We start from the raw sequence: 14439 nt of genomic DNA, 5'->3' as shown, positions 1-14439 counted from the left end.
CAGTTGAGGTCCAAATGTGGCGAACCTTGCTGGGGACTTAGATCCTAATCTACAAGCAGTGCAGAGCCTCAGAATTACTTAGTAAGGAGGGTGACAAGGGAAGGAAGGTAACTCAAGCAACAGTGAATATATAGACCTGGAAAAGAGAGAAACAAGAAAGCAAGAGCTTATTGCTGAAGGCTTCATGAGCATTAAGATCCTGAGAGCAGCTGGAAGAGAGAAGGAATGGATGTTAGAAATAGCAGTAGAAATAAAGGATATGAGAACCCATTGAAAATGCAGGATGAAGGAAGAGGTGAAAAAAGTGTTAAAAAAAATTCAGGATTTGAGCTTGGATGAGTGATTTGATGTTGCTATGTGATAAAATAAAGAATATGGGTAGAGGAACAGATTTTGGCTGGAAAAGATGGAGGTCAGTTTCGGACCTTCAGAGTTTGAGGCCTCTGGGTTATCTAGGCAGATATGCCCAGTAGGCAGTAGGGAATTCAGCTCTTTTATTCAGAAAACAGAATATAAAGATTTGAAAATATAAATATTTACATTGGTGCTAAGCCAGCAAATTGGTGAGCTAAAGAGAATATACATACATATATATATATTTCTTGATATTGATGATGTTGCTATCAAGAATTGATGATATCAAGAATTGATATCAAAAATTGATCTATTTATATATATATATATATCAAGAAAATAAATGTGGAGGACAGAAACGTGGAGGACAACATTTTAAAAGGTAGGGCATGGGCACATAAAACTAAAGCTAATGAAATCTCTAGTGAGGTAAGGACTAAGAAAAGGCCATTAGGATTCATTGATAGGAAATTGATAGAGAAGAATCAGGATAACATAGAAATCAAAAAAAAAATTCACCTTTGGTCAATGGGATTTTGACAGGGATGCAGTGCTGAGTAGGTCATTGAATACTGTTAACTAAATGGTCAGAGAGAGAGGCCCCAGGGAATAAAAATATACTGGGTAAGGAAGAATTGTCTGGAATCAGCATCTTCTATGGCCAGGCACTGTTCTAGAAGCTGGCAATAACGCAGTAAATAAAGCTCTTGCTGTTGAGGTACTTTCATTCTAGCAGATGGGGTAGGGAGGGCAGAGAAGATATAAAATAAGAAACTCCACAAAATGTAATATTTGCTCTGGAGGAAAGCAAGTCAGAGAAGGATTTTTAAATACGGTACTCTGGGCAGGCTTCACTGATGAGGTGTCATTGAGCAGAGACCTGACTGAAATGAGTAGTGATCCATTATAAAAATAAAACTTTGAAGAGTTTGAATTTTCTTCACACAGGTATTTCTTATTTATTGAATCATTTTTTCTATTCCTTTCCTTAGGCACTGTAAGGAGATTCCTAGAAATTCATGGGGAGACCATTGAAAAAGTAGTATTTGCTGTCTCTGAACTAGAAGAGGTATTTTGTAATTATGTTTCATTGTTTAAATCTTATTTTTACTTGTTTGCCTTTGTCTCATCATTCTCTATTTACTGAATTGTCAGCAGGCAAATCCTAGGTATCTGTGTATGTATTTGGCAGTGGGGCTTACCATCCTTTGTTGAAATGAACGCATATTAGATACTAAAAACAAGTCAAGAAGGAGCATTTTGATAATGTTTTTACTGCTAAACTGTTTTCACTTAGTGAAATCTTACAAGGTGGAGTTGTTCTGCTTTGTTCCCTGTATTAGCTCTTAAAACCTCTCGAGGCATCACCTTATAATCTGAGTACTGGGTGCTTGGGCAGTATAACTAGAAAATTGCTGTGCTGGAAAAGCTTTGGGTCTACCTTGCCTGGAAACATGACAGCCTAGCCTAGTGACTAGCATTGATTAAGTTGTGAGGTTTATGTTTTGCTTTGTTGTGTGTAATTAGGTTTAGTATGTTTCAGTTTAATTTAGAGCCATTTTAGAAAATGAGGTGTTTTTTTTTTAACCCTTTTTATTTTTTTTATGGCTTTATTTATTTTTTTTAACCCTTTTTAAATTTTATTTAGTTTTAGTATGCTCCATCCAGTTCAGCTTGTATTATTTTGCAGTTTTGTGACCTTGGGCAAGTTACTTAACCTGTCTGTGCTTTGATAAAATAGGAGTATTAGTAGTACTTACACCACAGGAGTTTAGTGATGAATGAGTTAACACATGTGAAATATCCATTCATGGTATTAATAGCTATATACATGATATATAAATACTTTTGAAATTGCTAAAATGAGGCACATTTGCTTGTTTGCTATCTCTTCTTGTTTTATCTGGTTTACCTATTCATTCAGTGATCTTTTATTGAGTGTCTGTAGCATCCAGGTTTATTACACTAGATTCTGGAAATACACCAGTGAACAAGTGAGGGTCATTGTCCTGAAGGAATCCATTGTCTATTGGTGGGGACAGACAGTTCAGATAAGTTATGATAATTATGGTAAGTGCATTAATGGAGGTATGGAATAGATAGGAACTCCAGCCTGCACAGGGTTAGGAAATGCTTCCTATGGGAGGTGATAAACTTGAAATCATCGTAAAAAATAAATAAAGATATTCCTGGGGAGGGGCAAATGACAATAGGACAGGAGTGGCAGGACTTATGCATTCCAGGTTCGCTGACCTGAAGTTGCCAGGATGGGAGTCACGTTTAACTTGACCACCTGACAGTATCCTGACCTTTAACATAAGAACTGCTTGAGGGTCCCAGATAGCATCTAGTTGAGCTTAGGTTTTTATTCTTGATGGAGGCTTTCTTCGCTGTGTCTGGAACAGCACTAAGCTGGCGTGCTTCATTACTTCATTATTTTTCACAGAATGTCTTGCTTTTCTGACACAGGCTACTTACCAAAAGCTGCTACCTCTGTACTTCCCAAGGTCACTAAAGGAGGAATGTCGATCATTGCCATACCTACCTGCAGATATTGGAAATGCAGAAGGGGAGCCTGTGGTACCTGAACGGCAGATTAGAATAAGTGAAAAACCTGGTGCCCCAGAGGGTGAGTTCTGCTTTTCTTAATTTCCCTCTTTTATCGGGGACTGATAACCACCAATGAGGAGAAAGTTCAGTCTACCTTCGGAGAGCTCTCTATGGGTGTAACATTAAGTTCAAGACCAACTTAGATGTTTTGAGTCTTATTCTTGTTAAAATTTAGTCTTTTAAGTTAAAATATATATATTTATACACACACACACAACATCAAGTCTGTTAGGCAGTAGAGATCCAGAGGTGGATATAACAACATTTGCATCCTCGTGAAGTTTATAGTTGTATGCAGGACCCTGTTGAGACAGTAATCAAGTACATAATCATCTAAAATTTTCAGCAGCTTTAACAATATCCTCCAAAAGCCAGACCTAACATTAAATACTAAGACAAGAATACCATTAACACTTGTTTTGTTTCTTTAGGTTATATTCTCATGTAGTTTGAAGCAATGGTAGAGCACGGTAGGATGGGAGCCCTTCTGAATCTGTGCTGTATGACAGCTAATAATGATCTTCATGGGTACACGGTTGAGGTCATAACTCCTTGTGTGGAGTTATGGAGACATGCCTCACAAGCTTCAGTGCTAGAACTTGCTCTGAAAATTCGGCAGCTTAGGAATTACTATGAGATTCCTACCATGAACGCTTTTAAATGAGCATCAAGTTAAAATCTGTAGAAGGCTGCTCATCTCCTTTTTATCACCAGTACACAGCCTTAAGTCAAATGGAGGGAATTATAAGTGGTGTACCATCAGGAAATGTCTGAACCAAGCTTTGCTGGAGGGCTACCCAGGTACTTTAGGGTATGCCCAAAGTTATTTGGGAATCCTCATGATCATGACCACCACTGTAGAATATAGTTTTTCCTAAATGCATAAATGCATTTTGTATGACAAGGAGTAATAATTGCAAACCCAATTTGAGATCGTAATTCTGGGCAGTAGATTAGGCTAACTCATTAACCAAAGGGTTCCTTGGGTCTACCATTTTCAAAGAGTGCTTAATTACCTCATAGATGTAAGACCTAGTATTCATAAATATTTTCAATTAGAATGTTCAGTCTGTTAAAATAGATGTAAAATCAGTTTTACTTGATTTGTTCATGGGTATTTTTCGTAAAAGCACACTCTTTTCAGCCGTTGGCCTGTCACAGTTTAAGGAGGTGAAATAGATATAAGAAAATCCCAGCTGGATGGCCCACCTGACTGGGTTTCAAGTAGTGGCATTGCCTTGGGAAGCTCCCCATGGTCCAAGGCATTTTTTGTTGTTGTTTAAGAAAAAAAAGTTGGGTTTTTTTGTTTTTTTTAAACAAAGCTAGTAAAGCAGTGGGGAACACACTAAGAGATAGATGACCCGTTCCCAAAGTACTGACTTCTAGCCAAACATAAAATGGTCATCTGGATAGATTAGAAATAATTTGTAGTGAAAACTGGAACTCTTATGGGTCAGATGATTATGTCAGCATGACCACTGCAGAAAACCAGGATGCTAAATTAGAATGAAAACGTATCTTAGTGAATGTGGATCCTACTCTGCAGTCCTGGTCCAGCCTTCTGCCATTGAGAGTTATCTGACAAAAGGACTCCAGTTTTTGTGTCAATTTATCATGTGCTCCCTCCTTAAGTAGTTCTGGATAAATGACCCCAAACATTTGTTCTTTATATTTCTCTTTCGTTAGATGCAGTGCTATAGCCCTTCTTTAAACCTACATAAAGTGTAATTAATTCTATCTTTCTGCTTATCATTACATTCTGCTCTTTCCTTCCTCAATTACACCCAGGTCATCTGATTTGATTTCATGTATTCCTAAAACTTCTGTCACACAGGGACAGGTGGTTTCTTGCGTTATTTCAGTTCTTCAGATATGAATCTGATTTCAGTTTGATTCTCAAAAATATACCCTCAACCCTAGTTTTTTTTATTATGTCACAGTCATCCCTATTGCAGCATTCACAATGTAGCATTTACTGTCAAGTTTTGTCATAAGCTCTCTATTTATAGTATTTTTGTTACAGACAGCCAAGAAGAGGAGGCTGAAGGCTTGGGAGTTGACCTCTCTTTCATCGGCTCTCATGCTTTTGCTCGAATGGAAGGAGATATTGACAAGCAAAGAAGACTGATCCTTCAGGGACAGTTATCAGAGGCAGCCCTGCAGAAGCAGCATCAAAGAAAGTAAGGCAAACCCCTTTGGCCTGATAGACATAGAAGGACAGGAGAAATAAGCAAGGAGCCTACATCTGCTAAATGATCTACATAAAACGTATTCTTATTTATTCTTCATGACAATCCATGGAGGAGGATATCGTCCCCATTTTGTAGATGCACAAATTCAAAGTTAATTTTATCGATGGTCACAGTTAGTATGTGGTGAAACCAGTGTTCAGATGCGCATCTGATTTCAGAGCTCCTGATCTTCCTGCTGTAATTTTAGTGCCTCTCGGTGAAGTTAGGTTCTAAAAGTAGACACAGGGAAAGACAGAGTTTTGAAGTTTTTACTTTACTGTATTTATAATTAAAGCATAATCTATCGTTTTGTTAAATTTAAAAGCACTTTATTTCTCCCTGATTTATCCCAAGGACCTTATAAAGCCATTCCATTTCTTTCAGGTGTTTTCTTTTTTAATTTAAATTCAATTAATTAACATAGTATATTATTAGTTTCAGAGGTAGAGGTCAGTGATTCATCAGTTTTATATAACATCCAGTGCTCTCTACATCCTGTGCTCTCCTTAATGTCCATCACCCTGTTACCCCATCTCCGCACCCCCCCTTCAGCAGCCCTCAGTTTGTTTGCTATGGTTAAGAGTCTCTTATGGTTTGTCTCCCTCTGATTTTGTCTTGTTTTATTTTTCCCTCTCTTCCCCTATGCTCCTCTGTTTTGTTTCTTAATTTCCACATTTGAGTGAAATCCTATAATTGTCTTTCTCTGACTTATTTTGCTTAGCGTAATACCCTCTAGTTCCATCCATGTCGTTGCAAATGCAAGATTTTTTTTTTTTAAGATTTTATTTATTTATTTGACAAAGTGGAAGAGAGCACAAGCAGGGGGAGCAGGAAAGGGAGAAGCAGACTCCCCACTGAGCAGGGAGCCCAGTGTGGGGCTTGATCCCAGGACCCTGGGATCGTGACCTGAGCCGAAGGCAGATGCTTAACCGACTGAGCCACCCAGGTGCCCCAAGATATTTTTTTTTGGATGTTTGAGTAATATTCCATTGTATATATATACACAACATCTTTTTTATCCATTCTTCTGTCGGTGGACATCTGGGTTCTTTCCATGGTTTGGCTGTTGTGGACATTGCTGCTATAAACATTGGGGTGCTCGTGTCCTTTTGGATCACTATATTTGTATCTTTAGGGTAAATACCCAGTAGTGCAATTGCTGGATCATAGGGCAGCTCTATTTTCAACTTTTTGAGGAACCTGCATACTGTTTTCCAGAGTGACTATACCAGCTTGCATTCCCACCAACAGTGTAGGAGAGTTCCCCTTTCTCCTATGTTCGCCAACATCTGTCCTTTCCTGACCTGTTAATTTTAGCCATTCTGACTGGTGTAAGGTGGTATCTCATTGAGGTTTTGATTTGTATTTCCCTGATGCCAAGTGATGTTGAGCATTTTTCCATGTGTCTGTTGGCTATTTGGATATCTTCTTTGGAGAAATGTCTGTTCATGTCTTCTGCCCATTTCTTGCTTGGATTACTTGTTCTTTGGGTGTTGAGTTTGATAAGTTCTTTATAGATCTTGGATACTAGCCTTTATCTGATAAGGCATTTGCAAATATCTTCTCCCATTTTGTAGGTTGTCTTTTGGTTTTGTCGACTGTTTCCTCTGCTGTGCAAAAGCTTTTTTTTTTCTTTTTTCTTTTTTTTGAAGATTTTTATTTATTTATTTGAGAGAGAGCAAGAGACAGAGATAGAGAGAGCACAAGCAGGGACGAGAGGGAGAAGCAGAAGCAGGCTCCCTGCTGAGCAAGGAGCCCAACGTGGGGCTTGATCCCAGGACCCTGGGATCATGACCTTAGCCAAAAGCAGACGCTTAACCGACTGAGCCACCCAGGTGCCCAAGCAAAAGCTTTTTATCTTGATGAAGTCCCAATAATTTGTTTTTCCTTTTGTTTCCTTTGCCTTTGTAGATGTGTCTAGCAAGAAGTTGCTGCGGCCAGGGTCAAAGAGGTTGCTGCCTGTGTTCTCCTCTAGGATTTTGATGGATTCCTGTCTCACATTTAGGTCTTTCATCCATTTTGAGTCTATTTTTGTGTATGGTGTAAGACAATGGTCCAGTTTCATTCTTCTGCATGTGGCTCTCCAGTTTTCCCAACAGCATTTGTTGAAGAGACTGTCTTTTTTCCATTGGACTTTCTTTCCTGCTTTGTCGAAGATTAGTTGACCACAGAGTTGAGGTCCATTTCTGGGTTCTCTCTTCTGTTCCATTGATCTATGTGTCTGTTTTTGTGCCAGTACCATACTGTCTTGATGATTAGAGCTTTGTAATAGAGCTGGAAGTCCGGAATTGTGATGCCACCAGCTTTGGTTTCCTTTTTCAACATTCCTCTGGCTATTCGGGGTCTTTGCTGGTTCCATACAAATTTTAGGATTATTTGTTCTAGCTCTGTGAAAAATGTTGATGGTATTTTGATAGGGATTGCATTGAATGTATAGATTGCTTTGCATAGCATAGACTCTTTTTTTTTGACTTTTACAAGAATGTATTTAGTAGCTTTTTAAATAATAGACAAACATTGTACACAAACCAAATGTCTATTAATAGGAGAAGGAATAAACAAATTGTATTATATTTATATAATGCAATACTACTTCATGATAAGAACGTATGAACTGCTGATATAGTCAACAACATTATAAATAAATAAATCTCTAGAACTCTCTGTTGAGCAAACAAGTCGGACACAAGGGTATATACTATATGATTACATTTATGTGAAGTTCAAGAACAAGCAAAAGTAATCCATAGTGACAGAAATTAAAGAAGTGGTTGCTGATGGTGGGGAAAGATTGGAAGGGGGCACAAGGGAATTTTCTGGGTTGAAGGAAATGTTTTCTGTCTTGAGTTGGCTGTTGGTTATGCAAGTGCAAACATTGTCATAAGTCATTGAACTATACACTTAAGATCTAACCACTTCACATGTAAAAAATTTCCCTCGCTTATTAAAAAGTTGAAGTTTTAAAAGATACATAAAATATATTCATAAACAAATTTCCCACCCCAAAATCTCTTGTGGTGGCTGTTAGTCTTAGAAAACAGCACTCTAGGATATGTGCCCACGTTCAACCTGTTCTAAAATATATTTTTAATAGAAAGGCTCTCTTTAGAACTCAGAATCTGATCTCATGTCTTCAAATGCAACAGTGTAGTTATACATTAAAGGTGAGAGGATTAAAAATAGAACCTCCTAAATTTCCCTAGAAATAGACCTGCCCATGAGGCAGCAGCAGCAAGAGCAGTGGCAGCTAGAGCTCAGGACTGATCTCGGTTCCCATCTTCCCTCAGCCTGTAGCATAGACATTTTAACAATATTTGTTCTTCCAATCCATGAGCATGGAACGTTTTTCCATTTCTTTGTGTCTTCCTCAATTTCTTTCATGAGTATTCTGTAGTTTTCAGAGTACAGATCCTTTGCCTCTTTGGTTAGGTTTATTCTTAGGTATCTTATGGTGTTTTCTAAAGCAATTCCTAATAAGTCCTTTTTAAAGCATAAAGGAAAGTAGCTTATGTACTTCTGGGTAAGCTTTTCCCAGGATTAACTGTCCTTGGAAAACTAGCTGCTTTTCAAAAAGTTCTAAAGGAAAAAAAAATGATAAACTCTAAACAGTTCATATCAGCATTACTTTATAGGGTTGGTTGAGAGGTTAACATCTCATAGGGTTGTTGTGAGTACCTGGTACTTAGCAAGCTCTTGAAATTGGTCACTGCTGTTCTACTCGGTACTGAGCAAATCATGGTCTATTTTACCTTTTAGCTTTGGTATTTGCCATCCCTTTTGACTGGAATACCCTCATCCTTTAATTCCTGCCCACTTTCCAGGTTTCAGCTTAACAGTAATTGCCTCTGGAAATTTATCTTCCTGGACATAAGCCAGGATAGACGGAAGAGAAGTCTGGAATAGACGCCTCCTCCTGTATTTTTTTTTCATACCCTGTACTTAACCAAAGCATAGCATATCATTTATCACAGTATATTGCAGTGATGTGTGGTTGTTGTAAGCCTCCATCTATAAACTGGGAGTGGACTAGATGACCTCTGGAGTTCCTTACAGAATTAGAATGTTGTGTCTGGCTGAGTTTCTGGTCTTCATTTTATTCAGATTTTATTTTTAGAAATGAAAGCAAATTTGCCACTAGGGGGCAGCAATGAATAGCTTTTTCAAAGGTTGTCACAATCACCATGATAGTTTCGGTGGTTTCTAAGTTTGTCATGTGTAAGAATCATTTGGCAAATATTTTTCTTTAAATACAGTGAAGGGGCTGTCCCTCACGTGACTGGGACTTTGGCATCTGTATATATTTTGAAACTTTTTCACTTTGTGATTCATGCACTGCTAGGTCTGAGTACCTTTTTATAGTCGAAGGCAGTGGTTCGCAAACGATTTGGTCTCAGGTGCCCTTTGCACTCTTAAAAATTGTTGAGGACTCCAGAGAGCTTTTGTTTACATGGTTTGTACCTACCAATATTTATCATATGAGAAATTATTTATTAATTTATTTAAAAATAACCCATCATGGTATTATGCTGAGCGAAGTAAGTCAATCAGAGAAAGACGTGTGTCATATGATCTCAACTGATATGAGGAATTCTTAATCTCAGGAAACAAACTGAGGGTTGCTCGAGTGGTGGGGGGTGGGAGGGATGGGGTGGCTGAGTGATAGACATTGGGGAGGGTATGTGCTATGGTGAGCGCTGTGAATTGTGTAAGACTGTTGAATCACAGACCTGTACCTCTGAAATAAATAATACATGTTAAAAAAAAAAAAGAAGAAGATAGCAGGAAGGGAAAAATGAAGGGGGGGAAATCGGAGGGGGAGACGAACCATGAGAGACGATGGACTCTGAGAAACAAAGTGAGGGTTCTAGAGGGGAGGGGGTGGGGGGATGGGCTAGCCTGGTGATGGGTATTAAAGAGGGTACATACTGCATGGAGCACTGGGTGTTATACACAAACAATGAATTGTGGAACACTACATAAAAACTAATGATGTAATGTTTGGTGATTAACATGACATAATAAAATAAAATAGATCTTCACAGGGAAAAAATAAATAAATAAAAATAACCCATCATGTTTTTTTGAAAAATAACTATTTTAAAAAATGAGTGAGAAGATATGGCACTGTTTTACATTTTTGCAAATGTTTAAATGTTTGGAATAAGTTATGTTGGGTGAAGTATATAAAGAAAATCTAACCTCACTCAGATATATAATTAGAAAGGGGAGGAGTATGTTAATAGACTTTTCAAATAACTTGTGATATTCTTTGATATTATAACATAACTTGACAAGTAGTAGTTTCTTTTTTTTTTTTAAGATTTTATTTATTTATTTGACAGAGAGATAGCAAGAGAGGGAACGCAAGCAGGGGGAGTGGGAGAGGGAGAAGCAGGCTTCCCACTGAGCAGGGAGCCCGATGCGGGGCTCGATCCCAGGACCCTGAGATCATGACCTGAGCCGAAGGCAGATGCTTAACGACTGAGCCACCCTGATAAGTGGTAGTTTCTTAAAGTTTAGTTGTAATATGGAATCTCAAAGCATATCCATGAATTTTTATATTCTGTTATATTAAAATGTTTGTTCTATCCTGCTCTTTGAATGGATTTTATAATGGGAATTTACAGCATGAATTTATAACATGGTGCATTGTCTTTTGGAAAATATTGATTCACTGAATTATTCAGATCTCCTAAATAATGATACATATCATTACACAATATCAAAAAATTATATTTGTTAATATTGCCACTGATCTCATCAGAAAAGTCTTTAAGTATTAGAAACTGTAAGGTTCTGGGGATGGTTACAAATTTTCCAAAATTATGTATGTTTTTTAAAGCTCAAGTTTTATCACTGGCAAGAAATACTGTTGGTTGTTTTTCTTGAAATGACAAGGTCAATTTATATTCATTTTTGAGAAAACATCTGCCAAATACTCATGTTGAATAACCACAGTTTGTCTGCCAGTCGTTATTTGAAGAAAAACAGTGTTCCATGAAAAAAAGCAATGAGTTTAGCTTACAAGTCATACGGTGCCTTTCTTCAAGACAACCTCATACTTCGGTATGCAGACGTGCTTTATGTGTTCTTTCCGTTTTATGATACGTTAATCTTAAAAAGATGTGTTTCAAGAGTTGATTTAATAAAATTAATAATTTTTACCTCCTCATCAAAGACATTCTTAAATAAAACTGGCTTTTTTCTTTTTCTTTCTTTTTTTTTTTCCTGTGAGAATTTTGGCAGTGAAGAACACAGTGACTGCTAGTACAATCTGGTTCCTCCACCTCGATTCATTCTAAGACACCAATAGTCTACTTAACCGCACTTTTGCACTGTCGGTGCAAATGTCAACACAGTGAAAAAGGCAAATGATGTTTCAGTATGATTGTGAAACTGTCAAAACAGTTTTGACCTTGCAAACCCCCTTAACAAGTGTCAGGACTGTGGACCACACTTTGAGAACCACTGGTGTGTGGTCTCTCACCAGTACCTTATAGTTGAAAGGAGTTTCAGTAATCATCTGATACAGTTTTCCAAAATGGAGTACACAGTCTGTAAGCATTAGAATCACCAGGGCTGCTTGCTAAAAATGTGTATGCCTCACACCAAACTTCCTGAATCAGAACTTTTGTGGAACGGGCTCAGAAATCTTCTAACGTTTCTTAGGTGATTCTTTTGTGCTCCAAATCACTGATCTAGTCGGTCTACTTTTCAGGGGGTAAGTGATCCCCTAGATGAGCTTGCCCAGAGTTACAGCCCATTGAGAAAGAGCCTTCAAAGTGGCTATTGTGGCACATCTCCCTCTCGACCACCTTCTTAAGCCCACTTACACGAACCAACTTCAGACAGGTTGGCAAAAGACTAGAGATTTTCTTTATTCATATACAAAGAACTGCACTGTTACCACTTTTCTCAAATCAGCCAACCTGTTCTCTTTCATTCTCTCTCTTACACATACACACACCCCTCTTACCTTTTTCATTTCTCTGTAAGTGGTATAGATAATCTGGAAATTTTGAAGTTTGTGTTTAGACTGGAGACTTGTCTTTGTCTCTTTCTCTCTTTAATGAGGAAATGTGTTTCTCTTAATAATGACTAGTTCAAGCCAGTATTAAAATAAATCTATTCCCTCCTTTCTGGAAAGAAGTCCTCAGGAAAGGGATAGGTTCTAGGAAGGAATATGAATACAGCATGGAAAGCACTGTTCTTTTTTTTTTTTTTTTTTTAAGATTTTATTTAATTATTTGACAGAGAGACAGCGAGAGAGGGAACACAAGCAGGGGGAGTGGGAGAGGGAGAAGCAGGCTTCCCGTGGAGCAGGGAGCCCGATGCGGGGCTCGATCCCAGGACCCTGGGATCATGACCCAAGCCGAAGGCAGACGCTTAACAACTGAGCCACCCAGGTGCTCCAGAAAGCACTGTTCTTACTGGTAGATGGCTTTGATCTTGAGATTCATATTTGTTATGCAGTCGATAGTTTCCGTTCAGTTCAGGAGACATTAGATGTTTACTCTGTGCAAGATAATATTCTAGGTACTGAAACATACCCAGATAAATAAGGTGGTCCTTCTGTTGTGAAATTCATGAGTGAGCCACACGGCCTTCAGATGTCAGGGGTATGTTCTGAACGGTGGTCAGGCTGCATGCACATGTAGTCAGCACAGAGTTGCTGACTCTCAGAAGAGCACAGCCTGTAACTCCCAAAGCCTGAACTAAGAAACAGGCTCGGTGCCTCTGTCACACAGTTCTCTTGAGTGATAAGCTACGTCTGAATCAAAAGGTTTTCAGGTTTCCCATATAAGTGTCCAGTGCCTGTGATGATTAAAGATGAGGTGCTTTCTCATAGCTGTGCTGCAGAATACTTCAGAATAATAGCAGCTCGAAAGTGTGGTCAAGGAACCAGAGACCCTTTCAGGGAGCCTGTGAAACCAAAACTAGTTTTATAATGCTACTCAGACATATTTGCCCTTTTCCTTCCCATTCTCACAGTGTTTGGTGGAGTTTTCCAGAGGCTACTTACCATGTGACATTGCGGTAGATTAAATGCAGAAGCAGATGTGAGAATCCAGCAGAACTTAGAGATTTGCAAAGATGTTAAAAGAGTGTTAACTCTTCTCCCTAAACACAGTTTTTGTCATAAAAAGTTATGTATATTCACATTAAGCTTTTTATTGTTCTTAAATTTACAGATAATTATTTCTAAAATTCCTGCCTTTATTTCTAATATGGTAAATATTGGTAGATATAATTGACATAAACATAAAAGGTCCCTGAGACCAAAAAGTTTGAGAATTGATGGCTACTTGTTTAGGAGTTTATATGATATAACTGAGCTATGGGTCATCTGTTTGCAAACTTCTGCCATGTGTTAAATGTTTAAGATTGTAGGCTGTGGGGTTTTTTAAATTTATTTCTCTTATTTTTTCTACATAAGGCTTTATTTACACATAATGAGTCTTGTTTCTGTTAATTATGTTAGTGGATCAGATTGAAAGCTTTCAGTTCTGGGGTGCCTGGGTGGTTCAGTCGTTAAGCGTCTGCCTTCGGCTCAGGTCATGATCCCAGGGTTCTGGGATTGAGCCCCGCGTCGCGCTCCCTGCTCAGTGGGAAACCTGCTTCTCCCTCTCGCTCTGCCCCTGCTGGTGTTCCTTCTCTCACTGTGTCTCTCTCTGTCAAATAAATAAAATCTTAAAAAAAAGAAAAAGAAAGCTTTCAATTCTTCCATCGGTAAATTAAAGGTCCCATGGATTGGCTACATAGGGTCAGATCATTGCTCTCATGGCATTGCCTTGCCACATCATTGTCTCTGTGTGGTAATTCATCTGAAAAAATTAGGCATGTTGTATAATTCTTTATTAATATTTCTAGGTTTTCTATCCAACTGTGACACTAATTTATGTATATCATAAGGAAGAAGTTGGCTTACTTACAAAAATTAGGAAGCAATATTCTTTTTCAAAGATAGAGCTTTTAAAACTCTTAAAATTATTTTATAGTAACTTTTTCATTAGTGTTCCTCGGTCAGCCTAAGACCAATTGCCTACAACTCTTAAGTCATTTCCCACAATAAAAACTTTATCTCATTCATTATTATTTATTGAGCCCTTACCAACGTGCCAAGTGTCATGCTGAAAACATAATAAAGTGACATGCTAAACAGTTACAGCCCCAGCCCTTGTGGAGCTTAGTATCTTGCAGAGGAGAGAAATGTTAAACTAATTATTATATGAATAATTTATTT

The 14439-nt window shown here is 38.1% G+C and overlaps 1 protein-coding gene across 2 annotated transcripts in view; it reads left to right on the top strand.

Moving 5' to 3' along the window:
- Positions 1–14439, top strand: part of GDAP2 (ganglioside induced differentiation associated protein 2) — a 71109-nt gene that overhangs the window by 24611 nt on the left and 32059 nt on the right. For both annotated transcript variants that reach the window (XM_081815785.1, XM_006745888.3), the window contains 3 exons: positions 1347–1423; positions 2824–2983; positions 4988–5144. In XM_081815785.1, coding sequence (XP_081671911.1) covers positions 1347–1423; positions 2824–2983; positions 4988–5144 — 394 coding nt within the window. The remainder of the gene's footprint in view (positions 1–1346; positions 1424–2823; positions 2984–4987; positions 5145–14439) is intronic.

Source organism: Leptonychotes weddellii, chromosome 4, assembly GCF_054177405.1.
Source record: "Leptonychotes weddellii isolate Sample4059 chromosome 4, ASM5417740v2, whole genome shotgun sequence".
Lineage (NCBI taxonomy): Eukaryota > Metazoa > Chordata > Mammalia > Carnivora > Phocidae > Leptonychotes > Leptonychotes weddellii.
The sequence above is the reverse complement of the archived record's forward strand: the minus strand, read 5'-3'. Positions and strand labels throughout refer to the sequence as shown.